This window comes from Papaver somniferum, chromosome 1 (genome assembly GCF_003573695.1).
Source record: "Papaver somniferum cultivar HN1 chromosome 1, ASM357369v1, whole genome shotgun sequence".
Classification (NCBI taxonomy): Eukaryota; Viridiplantae; Streptophyta; class Magnoliopsida; order Ranunculales; family Papaveraceae; genus Papaver; species Papaver somniferum.
This window is the reverse complement of record NC_039358.1, coordinates 205,725,468-205,745,114: the sequence shown is the minus strand read 5'-3', so window position 1 is coordinate 205,745,114 and position 19,647 is coordinate 205,725,468. Positions and strand designations below refer to the sequence as shown.

Here is a 19,647-nt window from a genome sequence, read left to right as displayed (position 1 = left end):
CCATATGTGTACAATTCAACATATATGCTCCTGTTAGCATTTGAGAGGAGAAGTTTCTGAACAAATCCAAAATAGATTTTTAATGAAATAAATTGAGATAAGTTGAGGATAAATAAGCTTTGAATCCTGTAGATTTTTACTGGTGTAAAAAGTCTTATGCGAGTAATTCATCGTTGTGGGGTCTTGCCAAACGACTTCGGATTGCAGTCCGAGGTGTTGCCCCGGGGACTTACTAAATGCCTCAAATCGTGTTGTTGCACGATTGATAAGATGCCTTCAGATGGTAGTCTGAGGTTTTATTTTGCGCTCCGAGATATATCAGATGCTCATGTTTGTGGGGACTCAAAATGTCTTCGGATGGTGATCCGAAGTCTTGCCCCGAGGACTTACTGATTGCCTCAATCTGTGATCCGAGGACTTGTACCTTTGTGAAGGTATTAAGTTGTACATGATTTCTTCCGAGGTCTTTTTTTTTGTGCTCCGAGATCTATCATAGGCTTGTTTCTGTGGGGACTCAAAATGTCTTCGGATAGTGATCTGAAGTTTTGCCCCGAGGAATTACATATTGCCTCAAATCGCACGGGTGCGAGATTTGGTTTTATGCCTTCGGACAGCAGTCTGAGGTCTTACTTCGTGCTCCAGTTGGAGGCTTGTGTCTGTGGGTACTCAAAATGTCTTCGGATGGTGATCCGAAGTCTTGCCCCGAGGTCTTACTGATCGCCTCAATATGAAAGTATTGAGGGTATATACTCCCCCCTTTGGTTTTTTGAATCTTAAGAACTTATAGCTTTTAAAAGCCAAAGTCAAGGTTTTCCCCTAACTCCATTTACTGAATATATCATTCATGAGGCTACTGCCTATAGATTGTACCTTGATAGAGTTTTGTTGTTGCACTTTGTGCGATTTTATATGAGGGTCACACCATAGTGGTATTTCTTTCGTCCTTGGACAAGTTATGGGCTATAAGTCCGAGAAGCGATCAGCTTCCCATTTGGCCAGATAACCTCTTACAATACAAGTCGAGAGGATTTCAAGGATCCTTCTGATGCCGAATATGTGTCCTTATTGAACATTTATTCGTAAATTATATATAGTACTTCTCTTTAGGAAGGCACCTTCCCCATAGTAGGCTCGTGGCACTAGAGTGAGGGCGATACCTCTGATAGTTGATTCGCACTTCAGCCTAAAGTGAGTCAACTACAGTGTACCTCCTGAAGTACATGACATCATCTGACTCGCGGTCGAGATGGCATTACCCTAGGTCAATGTTTCCGTCTCAGGTAGCTTAGGGAGTCCCCACATCATCCAACTTCTATGGTCGGATGTCATTGTCCTAGGTCATTTTCCGTGTCGGACAGCTTGAGCATTGCTCGCATCATCCAGTTTAGGATGGAATGGTGTGGCTAGCACCTTACCATTTGTGATGATCTTGAGGAGATGTTTCTTCGTATAGAGGTCGTGCCCCTGCTACCACTTGTGATGGTCTTGAGGAGATGTTTCCTCGCATAGGACTAGTGTCCTGATGACCATTCGTGATGGTCTTGAGAATATATTTTCTCGTACAAACCTGCAAACAACATATATAATTCATACATTCAACAGATGAAAATAATAAATAGAACAATCACATGAAAATAAATCATATGGCATCGTGAAGAGGATTTCTCGTATGGGGCTCATGGCCCGATTACCATCGTGATGGTTTTGAGAAGATATTTTCTCGCACGAGGGTTTGGTTTACCCCGATACCATTCGTAATGGCCTCGAGAAGATGTTTTCTCGTATGGGAATCATGCCCCTATTGCATATTTTCTGCTACTACACCCAAGATGATCTTAATCATCAAAACACATCAAACACACATAAAAGAAGATAAAAGAACATGAAAGTAAAGGAGACACATATCTTTTACGTGGTTCAGTCAATGGTGACCTACATCCACGGGTTATCACTATGATATGAAGTGTTACATAATCTCCCTTGGAGGAGGCTCTCATGGAGCTCTAAAGAAGAAGGAGACCTATGGAGGCCATCAGAGAGAGAGAAAGGGGGTTATCCTTGGATAACATACCATCCCCTCCTAAACTATTCCTCTTTCTATTTTATATGGTAGGTGGTTACATCAATTACAAATATTCCCCTAGGGTTGACTAGATAGGATAAGACTAGATGGTTGGTGTACATTGTGCATATGGTTGTATTTTAGTAGGATACTTCGATTCCTAATCTTGCGCCACATAGCGAGCTCATCTTTTGCCCTCACATGTATGTTTAGGAATATGTTGCAGTACAAACGATTATTTTACCTCATATGTTGGCTGCATACTATTTATATGCTTGATGCGCTAACAATTTGGATGTCAGCGTCCAGTGGTGCTTGTTTGTCTCGACTACTTGAGGGATCTAATATGCCATCAACTACGTCGTCTTCTCAAGCGCTTCCATTCTGGAATTTAGCTAGTGATCATGAATATTATTTTTATCTTCCACTTTGGGATTTGATTAGAAAGGAAGAAGACATACGCTTGCCTACTCCTGCAAGATTCTTTCTGGTGGAATTGTTCAAGGTTATCATTGATAGACATGAAAGTGATGTGCACCATATTCTATTGCAAGAGCTTCTAAATTTTTCAGTGCTTCTATTCTTAGTTCACACAGTTGTTAGAACTCGCTTATCTCCTTCAGGAATTGATACTTTTCAGCACTCTTCATTACTTTGTTCTGAAGTATATGGAGGATATATGATTCAAGAGAAAGTTGTATTGCAAGTGTTGCTGCTCCATTGTAGTTGTTTATATACATTTAACTTTACCATGTATCTTCCTTTATGTGGCAACCAATTGGCAGAGATGACTTATAGTTCGACTCATTTCCTTGTAAGGGTAGTTAAAACTCAGTTTGTGCTCCGGGTAATTCAAATGCTACATGGAAGGCTGGTGGAGTACTTGAGGTGGAAGTTCAAATTGGTTCCACCTGATTTGTGGAGTCTGCGAAATGTTAGATGGATTGATAACAATTTTCTCTCAGTTATTTGCTTTGATAAAAACTGGAATTATATAAGACATTTACTCTGCAAATCTGAGGTCCATAATCAAGTTGCCATAATTCTTATGAGGAGCAATCTGATTCTGACAAGTTTACAGTACTTTCGCTCCAAGTGTTTTAGTGATGTCTATTTGATTATACTCCAGAATTTTGACAATTTCGCGGAAAATGATATGGGGTGGATTTATATGGTTGGAAAAAGTGAAGTCCAAGATATAAATTCTGTTCCAATGTGGGTTGATGAGAAGCCACCTGATCAATTACTTGCTGAAGTATATGTGCATTACAACTTGCAGAAAAAGTGTCAATGGATTGTTGGGATTGATTTTGTAGTGTTCATGGGTATTATAGGAAACTTTATTGGGTTTGCTAAATATCTGGAGTCTCCTAGTTCATTTGTGTTTGATAGGGTAAAATTCTTTTAAGTCATATGTGGGGTTTGTGGTACCAACCAGTGAAGGGTGGTAGCCAGGCAGAATTTATAATAGGGAAGGTGGTAATTCTGAAAAAGCTTGGCCAGATTCATCTTCAGATTGCAATAGAAGTGAAAGGTCCAGAGTTAACGACAACTAATCTCAAGAAAAACACTAAGAGGCAAGATCTGGGTGTACCAATTCAGAACGGCAATGCCCCAAGAGACAAAGGAGAGGGTCACGAAGTAATACAATCTGACATTGAGGCAAGCTCCAAGGCAGCCGATGTTGCTTATATTTGGATCGGTTATGGGATGGATGCTATGGTTAGTAAGACAGTTCACTTCTTCATGGGAATATTTGATGACTACACACAGGCTGAAGATACTGGAATGTTTCAAGCATTTTACCTCCTAATCAGTTCACAAGGAAATGGTAGGTGGATTATTGAGCCAAGTGCGGAAGTGTTTGCAAGCATCACATGGTTTTTCGATGAAATAATGGTTACTAGTATTCTAGTGTGCGACTGTCCAACACTCCAGTCGACTCAATTATCTCTCATCCTTGAGGACAAGGATGCTTTTAAAGGGGTTGGAATGTCATGTAACCGGTATTGTATTGGAGTGCCCATATCGTATTATAGAGGGTAGTTAGTTGTTAGTAGTATTTGTCTTAAGAATGGGTGTCCTTATCATTGTAATGAGTGGGTTAGATGTAAACATTTGGTGGCATTGTAGCAGTTGGATTTAAGAGTAAGGGTCTAGCTTTATAAGATGAAAGTCCTGTAATAGTTAGAAAATCAGATTATTAATAAACAGAACTTTGTTCTTCTTTAGGTTGTGTTATTTGAACTCAGAGGATTGATTCTCACGAATCAAGAGAGGTTTATCCTCAATCTATCCCCCAACCTTGTCACTGTACTTAGGTACATGACATCATAGTACACAATAGAGTAATGAGTTTGAGTTTAGACATCACTTATAGTCTTATTATCACCGATGATTGGTTCTTTCCAACATCTTCAATGATTTCATGCTTGGGTTCATTGATTTCACTAGGTCTAACTTTTGTCTTACATTTTTCTGTTGATCGGGAGATTTTCATATTAGTTGTTGCTTATGGATGGTTACTTGATTGCTTCTGATCATCCATTTTGGAGAAAAAATCAAAGACGATTTTGAGAGGATTGATGAAGGAGTAAAGAAGATGAAATAAGTTAATTGTATTTAGCTATGTCAATTCTGGGCTTGATTTTCATTTATATGCCGAATCAAACTAAAAAAGTAAATAATCAAATTTAACCTCACTTGGACTTATATCTGAGTATTCGAATAAGTTGTATCATTATTTTTTTTCATTTTCCTTGTGGCTCTTCACTTGTATCATTAGTTTCTTGATTTAGGACATTTTTAAGGATGGAACTTTGACTATCTACAAGATATTGCAATTCAGAATCATTACAATAAGAAAAAAAAAATCATCATCTCAAGTTTAATCTGAACAAAAAATATTAATTAACACTAATCAGTAAAGGATAATTTGGCCATTACCAAAATTAATTGGATAAAGGGTTCTTAAATAACTTCATAAGGTCTTTTTTTTTTGCCTTATCTCCTAATTTGTGGGAGTATCCCCAAATATGGGTTCTAAAAATAACATAACTTTACTAAAGTTGTTATAACTAATTTTTCTTTTTAAAACAACATATTTACCATAAAAAAAACACAACATATTTAATATTATGAGTAAATGAGATATTTATTCCTATTCATTTTTCTAACTGAAACCAATCAAAAATAAAAAAAATATTGCTCGTATTTTAGTTGAAAATTAGTATTAATTATAACAAATTAATTTTATTGATTTGTTATGTCCACATTTTTTTAATAGAGTTCATACACTAGCTAACAATATCTGAAAACTTTTTATATGTTATATGTGACACCACATATATCACACATAATCAAAACTAAAATTTTTATGAAATCTTTAATGTTGAACGACTACTGACCAAAACATAATTTTGTAAATCAAATATCTGTCTGGCGAAGAAAACAAAGGGGATGGATGGAGACTTGAAACAATTACTAAAAAATAAAATAAATCATACCTTCTCGACTATCATATTCCTCGTATACCTTGTGGTGCTTGATACAAGAAGAAAAAAAGACTTTCTCATCTTCTCTGTTTCTTGTTCCTAACCCTAATTCAGAGAAACAAACAAAATTGAAAGAAATTGAGTAGAGAGTCATAGTGATAAAACGCTCATCCAAATCACTATGATGGATTCTTTTTCACTTACTGCTACCGGCTCAGGTTCTTCAATTTTGTTGGGATCCCTCTTTTTCATTTCTTCTTGCAAACAATACAATGGATTCTTATTCGACTACCGAGGTTGGTTCAACTTCTTCTTCTGGAGGAAGAGTATAGTAGTTGGAAATAATGGATCTGGTAGAGGAAATGATGTTGTTCATCCAAGTATTTCAAGAAAACCTAAATGTAGGTAACATGTTTATGGTTCTTGTAAGTATGTATGTAACATGTTTATGTTTCTTGTAAGTTTCGGCATAGTTCCTTAATTCATTTCGAATTTCGAATTATTATTCTTCCCCAAATTTAATTTTGACTTTATAAATTTTAAATTGTTTTCCAATTTGGGTATTTTTATACTGACCAATTGATATCCTTGGTCATGAACTTTACGCTTCCCCTCTTTTTTATTTTTTCTCTTTTCTTTTATCATTATTTTAGATTCTTAGAAGAGTTTTCTCAAACCAACATGTACCCTACATATGTTACCTAGCAGTTAACATACCTTTTTCTTGGTTTAAATGTTGATTTCATACTAATATGTTGATGAAGATGATCAGATTAACTAGGGATGTTTTTTTTTTAATCTTTTCATTCATGTTGAGAGAATTGTTATGGCAATTTACTCCTTCTCCATCTTTTAATTCATCTTTTATTACTCTTCTTCTTTTCAGATTCAACTTTTGAGGCTGGTTCAACTTCTTCTGGAGGTGTAGTAGTTGGAAAATATGGATCTGGTGGAGGAAATGCTGCAAAGATTTCAAGAAAACCTAAATGTAGGCAACTTGTTTATAGTTCTTGTAAGTTTCAGCATAGCAAGTTCGTTGTATATGGTTTTTGTAAGTGTCGGGAGAGCAATTTCATTTTCAAAAGGGATATACATCCTTAATTCATCTTATTCTTCCCCAAATTCAATTTTGACTTTCAAAATCTCACATTGTTTTTGAATTTGGGTATATTTATACTGACTAGTTGATATACTTGGTCATGAACTTAACTATTCCCCTCTTTTTTCCCTTTTCTTTTACTCCTTAGTTTATCATTATTTCATATTCTTAAAGAGTTTTCTCTACAGATGATTCCCTAGCAGTTGAATTCCTATAATTGCCTTTTCTTTGTTTAAATGTTGATTCCATACTACTATGTTGATCAGATTAACTAGGGATGGCATGTTTTTTTATCTATACATTCATGTTGAGAGAAACCCTATTATTATGGCAACTTGCTCTTTCTCCATCTTCTAATGCATCTTTTACTACTCTTTTTCTATTCAGCTTCAAAGTTTTTCCAGCAAGAGATGCCAGGTTGCAAGCCCTATCTAACACCGAAAGGGTAAAGTTTATCAACACACAAAATTTTTGATTGTTTTTTGATTATTGTTATTGACACTGAAACTTCTCCCAAAATTTTCTCACTGGCATGTCGTGTCGCAATTAGTTTCTTAAATCAATTAGTTTTTATTTGACGCAAGCTAGTATATCGAGTTTGGCAGTAGAATATGTTGTTTTATTCATATGGATATCATCTGAAGCTATTATACAATATCTAATAATATGAAAGAAGTACCTTGGTTTTATATGATATCATATTTATCACAACTAAAAGCATAGGTACTGTCTACTTTTAATTATGAGGAAAAAAGAGGTGAATGAAATTGAAATAGGAAATTTAAAAAACATAACAGTAGATATTTAATTTAATAAATGGGGTATATGTTTATGTGTTTTTAGGTCAAGGACAATAAGGTAAGTTCACCATATTTTACCACTCCTCAGCCAATGCTCTGTCCATTTGAATTTTGGTATACCCCAATTTAGCCAGTTGTATTATTTTAATTCATTCAATAACCTTTTCTCTAGTAATTTATTATTTTTGGAAATGATATTCCCCGAAACCACCCCGACCTCGTTTTTAATTATTACTATGATGATACTTACTCTTACTCTACGTCGCGATCATATATATAAAACGAAGGTAAACAACCTATATATATGTGATGAAAAAGTAAAATATCATAAATCGAGCAATATAGTACAACAGGTTTACAATATCTTTTTCATCAAAAACATTAGATAAAATACTTGATTTCTTACTTTCGCTACATATGTCACGATTATGTTGACCTCTTTACCATATATTAATTACAAAATTAACCCAGTTTTGTTTGTTTGTCTTTCTTCTTCTTTCCCCCTTCAATCGTACCATGATAAATGGGATGCGATGTATAATTACCATTTACTAGTGATATGTATAACTAGCTTCGTTGACTAGTGATATGTATTCTATGTAATTACTCTCAGTTCATCATCCATTCTACCGTACAAAATTAATTAAGAGCATGGATTCCTACCTGTGGTGTACCAAAATAATGAAAGGAAAATACACACTCAAGATTGAAATTAGGGTAGGACTAAGTCTCGTATAAGCACTTCATTTTTTGGGGAATGTAATTGCTTGTGATGATACTTGAGAAACACTTGATAGATTCAAAACTTATCTAGATTCCCTCCGTTTGAATCCTCCTAATCGAGCAATATAATGAAAATATGAACGCAGACTAGCAATTTATGATAATAAAAAGGAAGTAGCTAGAGCTGGGAAAAAATCGGTTAAGATAAAGTTTTCAGTGGAAGATCTGGCTAAGCTTAAGCAGGAATGGTGACTGAAGGTAAGGACGGAGCCATGATTCATATGCTACGTGGTAGAACAAATTTATTCCGATATACACAAAAAAATAGAAATCAATCCATATATGAGCTACAATTCAATGTAATACGAAAGCTCGCACAGTATAAAAGCTTACCACTTTCATGGTTGCCCAATTTAACCCAGTTCGAATACACTAATCTCTACGAAGAAATTGTGCATATTGATACCAAGAGCTAATAAATTTTACTTTAACCCCATTGCTGTAAAAGTTTTAATTCTGCCATTATTGTTTCCACCCACAAGATATAAAAATTTAAAAATCCCAAACCCCTTTTTATTAATTAAAACTAAAATTTGGTTGATGCAAGTAAATAAAGATAAACAACAAGATACCTGAAGCTACTGAGGGTACTGAATATCAAAAACAAAATGATGAATATAATCTCTTTAGGGCCAAACAGTTATACGAAGAAGTAGTTAAATCACATGCCTTGTTAGCAGAAGCTAATGCTAAACTGGCTGAAGTAAAACTGGATGAAATATCATATGATAATGTTCCTTATTTTGTGGATGTTGTTTATGGCCAATTCTTAGGATGCTTATATAATTGAATAAGAAATGACTTTTGCTGAATTTAAAAAATCTAAGAAAGAGGCGAATGAGTTAGCGGCTGCTACTGAGTTATCTTTGTCAAAGCAACATGTTGCAGATGAGGCTTTTGAATAAGTTTAGAAAAGTTATTATCGTAATGATTCGATCCTCCACTGGTATTGTCCCGACTTAGCTACTGCATCTATCCAACTGTGTGGGGTTTTCAACGGGAAACGTTGTGGTCATCCAGTAGCAGATTCCCACGAGGTCACTCATCCCTGACAATGACTCGACCCTCCACCGATATTATCTCCACTTAGCCATTACAGTTATCCAGCGGTGTGGAGTTCTCAACGGGCACTCCTGCGATCATCCAACAATAGCTTCCCGGGAGGTCACCCATCCCTGGACTGGATTACCCGCCTGAGCACCCTTAACGGTGGAGCTTTCTGCCAACTCTGGACCAAGTTGTGCTTAAAAGGCCTCGGTGTTAGGAAAGTCCTCGGTGTTAGGAAAGGACAAATCATTTCCTATATTCCAATCGGCGAACCACCTCCTATCGGGGTATTACAATATACCACCACCTTTAAATTGGAGCCATCCTCGGCTCCGAAATATGTACAATCTTAGATCTCCGACGTTCCCTATCCCTCGTGAGAGACAAACACCTGGACCAAACCCGTCCAACATATCTTCCCACTCTCGGCAGGTAATCCATCATCGGCTCTGATACCATTTGTAATGACTCGACCCTCCACCGGTACTATCCTCACTTAGCCACTACGGTTATCTAGTAGTGTGGAGTTTTCAACGGGCACCATTTCGGTCATCCAACAACAGATTCTCGCGAGGTTACCCCTTCCTGGATTACCCCCGACCGAGCACGCTTAACTGCAAAGTTTTCTGCCAACTCTAGAGCCAATTGTACTAAAAAAGCCTCTGTGTTAGAAAAGGACAAAGCATTTCCTATATTTTAATCAGCGAACCATTGTCGAAATTAAGGTATTACGATTATTGAGAAAAAAGCTAAACCAACAGAGGAAAATAAGAGTTAAGAAGAAGCAGGTAAGGTTGTTGAAGATATTCTAAATAAAGATAAAGATGCTAAGACACCTGGGGGGATACACAACAACAAAAATCTGATGCAGACTTAATTAAAAAACTATCAGAAGTGCAAGATAAAAATTTGGTGTTGGAGCAGATATCTGATGGGAGTAATTTTATTACTTCATCCAAAACAACAAGACCGACAACTCACACTTTTTACAAGGTCAGACTCTGGAATGTAAAAATAGATTTAATTTTGGGGTATGAGAATAGGGATACAGATGATGTCCACCAAAAATTCAGCTTTTCTTGTGGAAAGCAATCAATGAGGGTCTACCAACCTTCTCTCTCCTACATCATATCCATATGACAAATTCCGACATTTTCCCCAGATGCAACGCTAATCAGGAATCAACGACTCACATGCTAATTCACTGCCCAACGGCGACAGCAGCTTGGAACACCTTATTCACTCAGCTATCAACCTTACCAAACTCCAACTATAACCCCACATGTCTTTTAACGCCGCAAACAACCATTTCCCAAATTCTACAACAATCAGCACCAGTATCTATCATCTCTTCTGTTTGCTTTCTGTTCTGGACCTTATGGCTGGCCAGGAATGAGCTGATTTACCGGCAAAAGCAAACAACATCAGAAGAAATACGTGGCTTGGGCAAAAAAACAACAACAAGAATATTCCCTGGAAATAAAATCCTTTCCTCCAGTGTTACCAGGAGATTCACCGGTCCTTAAACACTCGAGAAATGCCAAAAGGATTTCAACAATTTCGGTAGGTTGGTCCACACCAAACTTGAATTGGATTAAGATTAACACCGATGGGGTAGCCAGGGGACATTCAGGTTTTGTAAGTGCCGGTTTCATTTGCAGAGACTCTGAAGCGCGAACAATTATGGCTTTAGCCCAACCTCTAGGAATTACAACTTCCTTAGCTGCAGAAACTTGGGCTCTGTTATTGGCCTCAAGAACAGCAACAGAAAGGAAATGGGCAAAAGTTCTCTTCGAGACGGACTCAGAAAACCTTATGTTCTTCGTCACATTCTCTACTGATCCTCCTTGGCATATCTCATGGATAATTGAAGAAATAAAGACTACAATACGACAGATTTCGCAAGCCACTATCCAACACAACTACAAAGAAGGAAATCAAGCAGTGGATGGCTTGGCCAATCATGCGGCTGACAGAAATCAAATGGGAAATCTTTCAACCAGAATTTGGGACCAGACAATCCCGGTTTGTATTAGTCAAGTTATTTTCCATGACTATGTGGATGCCACATACCCACGTCAAATTGTAACCTAATCTTCTTTCAATAAAATGCATGGTTCAAAAAAATAAATAAAATCATATTGATTCTTTGAAGAGCCAAACCATGCTATAATGAAAAAACTCAATCACAAAAATGCAAATGACCATTGTGCCTAGGAGATTGCAAGCGAATGTTTGTAGACAAATAAATTGATTAACTTTTGGTCCAGTATAGTTGACTTTGGCTGACCAAGAAGCAAGAACAGAAAAGAGAACCCACCTCTCCCTTGGGACAATGCATTACAGTACAAAAATTACCTTGATTAACCTCTAGGAAATTATACTTATTAAACAATTTACTCTATTCATATAAGAGATGATTATCATTAAATTTATCATCATCATACATTAGTTCTTGACTCTTGAGATAATCCATAATTAATGTAATCACTAATCATCAATCATCATACAACTAATTGTTGAGAAATTTAAAGAAAGCTCCCCCCTCATTTCATTTTACCATCATCAATCATCATACAACTAATTGTTGAGAAATTTAGGAAACTTCATCTGCAAAGAAGATGGTAAACACTTTTGTTTCTTGAATTGTTTTGATGCTGCCCTCAACACCTTTTCCCATCCCTGAGTATTTGAACAAAACCACCAATTTAAATACTCATCAGTCAGTAAATTAAAAAACAGAGTTAATTAATCAAACAAAAAATATAAGCCAGTCAATCAATCCCATTCAGCAATCAATTAAGAATCCTGATGTCTCTGCTAATTAATCCATTTAAATTTAGAAAATATGAAGGAATTACCTTTTGAGGAGTAAATCCCTTTTTGGCCATAGGAGTTATAGATAGATCCAGTGATGATGAGCTGCTCTTGTTCTTATTTTTCATCTTCTTCGTCATCATTTTCATCATCTTCACTCCAATCTTGTTCTTCATCTTTTCCGTTACATTACTACAGCTGGTAATCATGTTTTCATTTCCATTCAGTAGATTTTCCTTCTCATCATCATCTAAAAGTTTCCTCCGTATGTCATCAGCTGAAATTGATGTCTTCAAAGCCAAAGGGCCACCTCCACGATGAAGTAAAGGAGACCAAATTCCACTCTGAGTGTAATCAAAATCAAAAGCAGAGTTATCTGGGAACTTACAGAGTAGATTTGTAGCCATTGATGACTGCAAATACTCTACCGTTATAACACGTTCGATTATGATTCTATCTTCTTTCATTTCATGAATTTCCTTACTGAAATTAAGTTGATCAAAATGTTGTTTGAGTGACAGAGAAATGAAAACAGAGAGTGAGAGAGAAATAAATGATGGCAAGGTAAGATATTGAAATTAACGGTACAAAAATATTTTGTTTTTGTCTGAAAAGAGAGAGAGTTACCGTTGAGAAATTCAAATATTTTCTTTGTTTTTTATTTATCCAAGAAATTGTTGGGTTTGGGCTTAGTTGTTAGGTCAGGTTTTATAGGCAAGTATTTTAAAGAACCGTTTTTTCGGAGACTGCTCAAAAATGGTGGGGGACTACTTTGTGATAGGAATGTCTATCCTATATTTATAAGGGATATCCTAAAGTGTGGAAATGACTAACCTACCCTTCATATATATATATATATATATAATCGCCTCCTCCCATCATCACCACATATATATATATATATAACCACCTCCTCCCATTGCCACCGCCGCTCACCACCACCAACCACCACCACCAACCATCTCAAATCACCACCACCGCCACCTCTACATATAACTTAATTTAAATCATTAGAAAAATAAAATCAAAATCAAAATTATAACAAACCCATTACTTTTCATTCGTTTTCCGTTGAAAGAATGAGAAGTAATCATCAAAATGAGTTGAAAATAAAAGTTACAGAGAGAAGTTCGGCTAGGAATTATGTGAAAATTTTTGTCGAACTAACCGAACTCAACTTTAATGGAGGTTTTTGTTTTCAGAGAAAAATTCGGTTACGTCGAAAAAAAAATGTCCAAGCCGAACTTATAGTTTGGTTACGTCGCTAAAATTTCGGTTACATTGCAAGTTTTTTCTCCTAACCGAACTTTTCTCTGAAAAACCTGCATATTGAGTTCGGTTATGTCGTAAATTTTTTTCCTAGACTAACTCCTAGTTCGGTTACGTCGCAATTTTCTTCTCCTAACCGAACTTTTTTCTGAAAGAAAAAACTCCATTAAAGCTGAGTTCGACTACCTGTGTTTTCAGAAATATTAGCCGAACTACACTTGCAGATGAGTTCGGCTACCTGTTCTTCAGATTTCGTAGCCGAACTTTTTTAACCAAACCGAAATCAATTTGTAAATTGTTCATTTTTAGGAATGTTTTGGCCAATTCAAGCACCATTAACTAAAATTGAAGTATCCATGAGTACCCAAAACATCATACTCTTGTTGTGGTTCTTAAAGAAAAAGATTTTAACTTTTTTTCTTCCAAAACCCTCATCTTCATTATCATCTTCATTTTCTTCTTCTCCCTCTCAATAATTCTTCTTTTGAAAACAATCAACTTATTAATTTGATCTCACTAATCATTACACTAATTTAATCAAGGGCAAGTTTGGTATTAAAAAAAATTAGATAAGGGGTGACTCATTATTATTTCTAATATCCACCCCCAAAAAAGGAGAGTAGTCCCCCACCATTTTTGAGTAGTCCCCAAAAAACGGTTCATTTTATAGTGTTGCCGCCGGACAACAAGTTCTTTTCTTCTTCTATATTGGGGATATGCCCCAAAATCGGTTGTCATCTTGGGGACATGCCCCAGTATTCCAGTTTTCTGGAATATGCCCCAGCCGCCCAAAATTCCATCCAAAAGTTAAGTAGTCAAAATTCACATACATTTGGGATTACATATACGAAATTAAAAACACATATATTATATACGAACACCTTTACAAGGTTCAAGAATATATTCGGTCAGAAATTTTTTTGAAGAAATTGGATAAAAAGTTCGAATACATTGACTATTTAACGGTTTCTTGACGGAAACCGTTAGTTTGGGGCATATTCCCATAAACTGAAATCTTGGGGCATATCCCCAAGATAACAGTCGATTTTGGGGCATATTCCCCATTTTCCCTTTTTAATTTCGGAACACTAGGTCTCACATTCTCAATAGGTAGTGACTTTTGTTCCCAAGCTGTCAGATCAGGATTAAGTACTTTAAACAATGAAAATATAATTAAACAAGCAATAAAAACAACACACCACACGCTTGTATATATTGAGAATGAAGCAACATAGTTTAATTACAATGTATAGTTAGTGTAATATACCATACCATAATCTTCTTCACCTCGTTCCTTTTGGTATCTGAATTACATCATCATCAGTATATACCTACAACATTTTTACAGTTCACATATACAAGTCAACTTATTTTTTAGGGATTAACTGTAAGCAACAACAGTTAATTCCATCAACTTCAAAAGAATTTGAAAGCAGCCATAGCCATCTTTCTTCCAACACACAAGAAACAAGAAGAAAGTAAGCCTTGGGAATTGGCGGCATTGGCACCCCGAAAGAATAAAAAAGTTGAATGACCATTGCATGCATCCTTACTGACATGCATGCACTGTGATCAAGCCCATTTAGCAATGATTGCCATACAGGCAGCCCCAACGAGTAGGGATACGTAAGCTGAGAACTGAAGCTTAGCATTTTGTTGAACTCTAGGGTTCATGAAATCAGCTGCCAGTAGATCAACCAGGGACATGTATATCAAGATCCCAGCTGCAGCAGCATCTAGAACACCTGATGTTATTAGAGCAGTTGGACTGTTCTCTTCGTACGAACTTGATATCCCGATGCCGATTCCAATCCCAATTGGTGTTGTAAGTGAGAAGAATAGTATCATTATCACTACGGCTCTACTCTTGAATTTTGCCTACATGTCCAACATACACATCAGTAGAAACATATAAGCTAGGTGCGATATGATATTGCATTGTTGGTACGTACCTGAGTTATGCATCCACCAAGTCCAACGCCCTCGAAGAATTGATGGAAAGTTAGCGCCCCAACAAGTGGCTTAATGCTGGATGGGTCTTCGGATGCGCCCAAGGCTATCCCAATTATCACTGAATGAACCACGATTCCTAGTTCCAACACCTGCATCCACAACATTTCAACACGAAATTTTTATCAGTTAATAATGAATAATGAACTACAAGCCCCTTAATTCATTTCTTTTTATTTGAAAAAAGAAAAGATGATTTATTTTTATTATTGTTAGATTTTAATTAGAAAGTAGATAAGATTCGACCTCAGATCATCTGGTTTTTGGTTCTTCAGAAAATAACTCATTAATAATTATTTTTATTTCTATAAACAACTCATTAATAATTATGTTTTTAGAATTTGAGCGATTTAGGTTTAGATCGTGCATTTTTTTGAAGAAAAATTATTTTTATTTAAAAAATATCTGACATTTTCTTTTCTTTATAATTAACTCACTAATAGTTATTTTATTTGTGTAAACAACTCATTAACAATTATTTTTAGACGGCATAGCGATTTAGATTTAGATCGTGCGTATTTGGTCTCACTAGTCTTACTATCTGTATTTTGCCGGATATTGAATATAAGTTATCTGAATGTCACCGCGAGCATAATTCTAGAGATTATCCTCATTCAAAATCATATATTGGTTCAATGTTGGTGGTTGATAAGCCAACATAGCGATTTAGATGTCTTTTACATTAAAATATCCTATGCATAATTGCATGCTAATAGTACAAAACTCACACATATAAAACTCTACGTTTTTTTTTTTGGATCTTTCGATGATCTTTTCATATAAATTCAAGGTTCTTCGTATTTTATTTATTTTAATTAATTTTTTTGCATATAAAGATTCGTGTAATAAGTCCTAAAACGCAAGGTGTGAAAAAGAGAAAAGAATCAAATTATTTAGGGACTATGAAACAAAAAACAAGTGATATTCTTACCTGGGAGATGACACGATGTCGCATAAGTTCAGACGATGCGTTAGCCTCGGATGATTCCATGGCGGACGCTGACCCATGTGAATGAGCATGTGTTGCATAGTTATGCACATGATCATCCTGGCCTTGATTATGATCCATAATCGCGCCTTGTGTGTTCTTAAAGTTTGATCTTCTGTAGTATCCTGTAGCTAAGGTATCAACCATCAACGTCAATATGGCTGACATCATTGCAATGAATCCGGTGAACGGAAAATTTGCCCATGGATTCTCCTTCAAACAAGGTGAACTTAGGCTCTCGAATGCATCTGGAAGTATATGGATGAATGCGGTTGCTAAGATAACACCAGCTGCAAAAGCTTTGATCACAAAGAATATATCTTTCTCTGGTCTTATAGCTGGGATTTTCTTGCCAAGCTGGGGAAGAGCTACTCCAATTGCACCAGCAACCAGAATGGATACAAATGCAACTATCTTGTATTTAAGCGCCTCTTTCTTGTTATGGTCTCCTTCTTCCGGCGGGTCACACGTACATTCCGCGCAGACATTTGATACAGCAAGAACAAGGAATGACAGCAACACCACGGCAAAAGTTTTGAAAACATTCCAAGAAGAAGAAGAACAAGGTTGAAGAAGCAGCTTCTTATTCATGGCTGGGTGTTTGGAAAAATTGAGAAGCTGAAACTAGACGTAATAACCCCAGATCGACTATATAAGAATGTAACACCTTGGCGTGTGCTAGTATTTTATTTCATTTTGAGGTGTATATGATGAATAGGTTAGGGTCATATCGGTCATACCACATTACTAATTAAAACAAGTAAATTATTTTGTTGAATTTAAAAAATATAATTGATGATTTCAGACCTGATTAGTACTGCACATTGGAACCTAGCTGCATAGAGTTGACTATGAATCTAAGCAATGTTCATACCATGTTGACATCCTAGGGATTCTAAATCAAGATCCTCAGCTTGTGTTCATTGATCATGGTTTTTACTATGTACACCCAAGGTCAACACTTAAAAATGTCGACATTATAAAGTCATGGCACCTTCTGTTTGTTTAAGGTGCAAAATCATTTCTTCAGAACTCAGAAGGGAACACAATATTTATTAGCCTTGGAATTTTGCATTTGTTATTTAAATGATTGATGATCACAATTTCAACTTCTTGCATTTCCAATTTTTCTGTTTAGGATTAGGAATGAATAACTTAAGGATTAGTAACAAATTATCCTTGGTCATTATCAGCAACTTGCGCCAAATGACATAAAGATTGCCAATTCTACATAAGACGCCCATGATCGTTGGTTTCGACAAAAGTGACCGAAGCGGAAGACGTGCGTGGTACAAGCCGAAAACAATAACAAGAAATATCACAAAAATTCTTAAACCATAAAAAAAAAAAAAAAAGTTTTATGATCCAATCTGCAGTTGATGATCTATTACCCTCTATACATCTGTTAATATTTAATCTATATACTTAATTCTAAGCAACTATGGATAGAATTCATGATTAACAATGCATTCTTCTTGATTAATTAGGCCCATTTGGCAATGACAGACATAGCACCAGCCCCTAAAAGAAGTGCAACATATGATGAGAGTTGGAGCATTCCATTTTCTTGAAGTTTTGGGTCCATGAAGATGGCTGCCAAAAGATCAACCAATGACATGTAAATTAAAATTCCAGCTGCAGCAGCATTCATAACCCCTTGGACGATCAGAGCCGTGGGACTAGTTTCGCTATAAACATTTGTGATTCCTATTCCAATTGCGATGCCTCCTGGTGTGGTTAGCGCGAAGAATGCACACATCCAAACAACGTATTTGGCATTGAATTTGGCTTGTGTTATGCATCCGCCAAGTCCAATACCTTCGAAAAACTGATGGAAAGTTAACGCTCCGAGCAGAGGCCTGATCGTGGAAGGACTCTGAGAGACACCCACTGCTACACCTATTATCACAGAGTGCACCAATATTCCCAACTCCAATACCTGCAACATCCAAAATTAGCTCAATTCTAAATTTAGGCTTTGTAATTTTTGTCGCCGTTAAAAAAAAAATGATCACTTACCTGAGTTATGACTTTGTGGCGCAGAAGCATATCCGCGGAAGACGATAGGGATGATCCATGTGAATGACCATGTGTTGCGTGCGTATGAACCTCTAGTTTATCTCCTGCTTCATTTTCATCATCTCCAACAGTAACACCAACTTTTGTTTCATCTCGACCATTGTGACTGAATTTTTTCTTCAACTCTGATCTCCTATAGTAACCAGTTGCTAACGAATCAGCCATTAATGTCAATATAGCAGACATCATGGCAACGAAACCCGTAAACGGAAAATTTCCCCATGGGTTCTCTTTCAAACAAGGAGAAGTCAAATCGTCAAAAGCATCGGGTAGTATATGAATGAAACCCGTAGCTAAAATGACACCAGCAGCAAACGATTTAATAACGAAGAAGATGTTACTGTCTGGATGTAAAGCTGGAATTCTTCGGCCTAGTATAGGAAGACATACTCCGATTGCACTTGCAGTAAGAATGACAGCAATAGATATGATTTTGAGGACAAGTGCTTGGTTTTTGTTAACACCTTCTTCATCTTCTGGTTCACACGTACACTCGGCAGAGACTGTAACCGGGTAATATATAAATTGAACCAGTACTACTAGCAGTATTGGTAGAACTGAATTATAAAAAGAACTCATCTTCTTCATCATATTGAACGAGAAAAACAACAAAGGAGAAGAAAAGTATGTTGAAGAAGAGAGAAGGGGCTGCTGAGTCTACTAAGAAACAAGTGGAGAAAGGTTTGTTTTTATATACAAGTGAACGTGATGATCCAAAATTCTCTTGTGGGGATGAGAGAGCAGAATGGACATAGATATGATTATTTACTAAAAAGGGTTTGGGGTTTGTGTGCTTGTAGTTAAAAGTTGGAGAATATGAAGGGGAAAGAAGGTCATTTACCATGTGAATTAGTTTAATGAGTTGAAATAATGAAGTCATTCCTCCTAATAATATGGAGAAATTGGTTGAGTCAAATAATTTAGTTGTTGTTAATAAGAATTACACTCAAAATAACTTTTCTTTTTGAACTGAAAAAGTGTTGGCAAAAACGGCAACGAAAGATAGTTGAGTACTTGAGTGTTTAATATTGACCCTTGATTCACAAAGTCGGATACTTAAAGAGTTAGCCATGTTGTCATAATTTTTGTAAGCCTTCTTCATTGTTGGTTGGATGCTGTACGTAGCTGTTTACGTGTAAGCTGGGGCTTGATAAGTCATGAGTCAAGTCTACGAAATGTCGACACTATTTGTTTTCGGG

The 19,647-nt window shown here is 36.2% G+C and overlaps 3 protein-coding genes across 3 annotated transcripts; all 3 read right to left on the bottom strand.

The window, feature by feature from the left end:
* Nucleotides 1–11,648: 11,648 nt before the first annotated feature.
* LOC113335815 lies at nt 11,649–12,651 on the bottom strand. Its single transcript, XM_026581856.1, has 2 exons — nt 12,147–12,651; nt 11,649–11,967 (listed from the first exon to the last, which is right to left on the bottom strand). Exons 1-2 carry the CDS (start codon nt 12,567–12,569, stop codon nt 11,866–11,868), a joined length of 525 nt encoding a protein of 174 aa, XP_026437641.1. The 5' UTR covers nt 12,570–12,651; the 3' UTR covers nt 11,649–11,865.
* A 1,928-nt stretch (nt 12,652–14,579) lies between these two features.
* Nucleotides 14,580–16,975, bottom strand: LOC113313636 (zinc transporter 5-like). The gene is made up of 3 exons (XM_026562432.1): nt 16,313–16,975; nt 15,324–15,473; nt 14,580–15,249 (listed from the first exon to the last, which is right to left on the bottom strand). Exons 1-3 carry the CDS (start codon nt 16,958–16,960, stop codon nt 14,944–14,946), a joined length of 1,104 nt encoding a protein of 367 aa, XP_026418217.1. The 5' UTR covers nt 16,961–16,975; the 3' UTR covers nt 14,580–14,943.
* Nucleotides 16,976–17,675: 700 nt separating this feature from the next.
* On the bottom strand, nt 17,676–19,173 carry LOC113313627 (zinc transporter 5-like). The gene is made up of 2 exons (XM_026562424.1): nt 18,389–19,173; nt 17,676–18,308 (listed from the first exon to the last, which is right to left on the bottom strand). Exons 1-2 carry the CDS (start codon nt 19,037–19,039, stop codon nt 17,853–17,855), a joined length of 1,107 nt encoding a protein of 368 aa, XP_026418209.1. The 5' UTR covers nt 19,040–19,173; the 3' UTR covers nt 17,676–17,852.
* Nucleotides 19,174–19,647: the final 474 nt, after the last annotated feature.

Bases quoted from the DNA above. Each gene is read 5' to 3' on its own strand.
- LOC113313636 (XM_026562432.1), bottom strand. From the start codon at position 16,960: ATGAATAAGAAGCTGCTTCTTCAACCTTGTTCTTCTTCTTCTTGGAAT. The intron at 15,474-16,312 runs GTAAGAATATCA...TTGTGGATGCAG, and splicing joins GACATCGTGTCATCTCCCAG to GTGTTGGAACTAGGAATCGT. The intron at 15,250-15,323 runs GTACGTACCAAC...TTGGACATGTAG, and splicing joins TTGGTGGATGCATAACTCAG to GCAAAATTCAAGAGTAGAGC.
- LOC113335815 (XM_026581856.1), bottom strand. From the start codon at position 12,569: ATGAAAGAAGATAGAATCATAATCGAACGTGTTATAACGGTAGAGTAT. The intron at 11,968-12,146 runs GTAATTCCTTCA...TCAAATACTCAG, and splicing joins AGGGATTTACTCCTCAAAAG to GGATGGGAAAAGGTGTTGAG.
- LOC113313627 (XM_026562424.1), bottom strand. From the start codon at position 19,039: ATGATGAAGAAGATGAGTTCTTTTTATAATTCAGTTCTACCAATACTG. The intron at 18,309-18,388 runs GTAAGTGATCAT...TGGATGTTGCAG, and splicing joins GCCACAAAGTCATAACTCAG to GTATTGGAGTTGGGAATATT.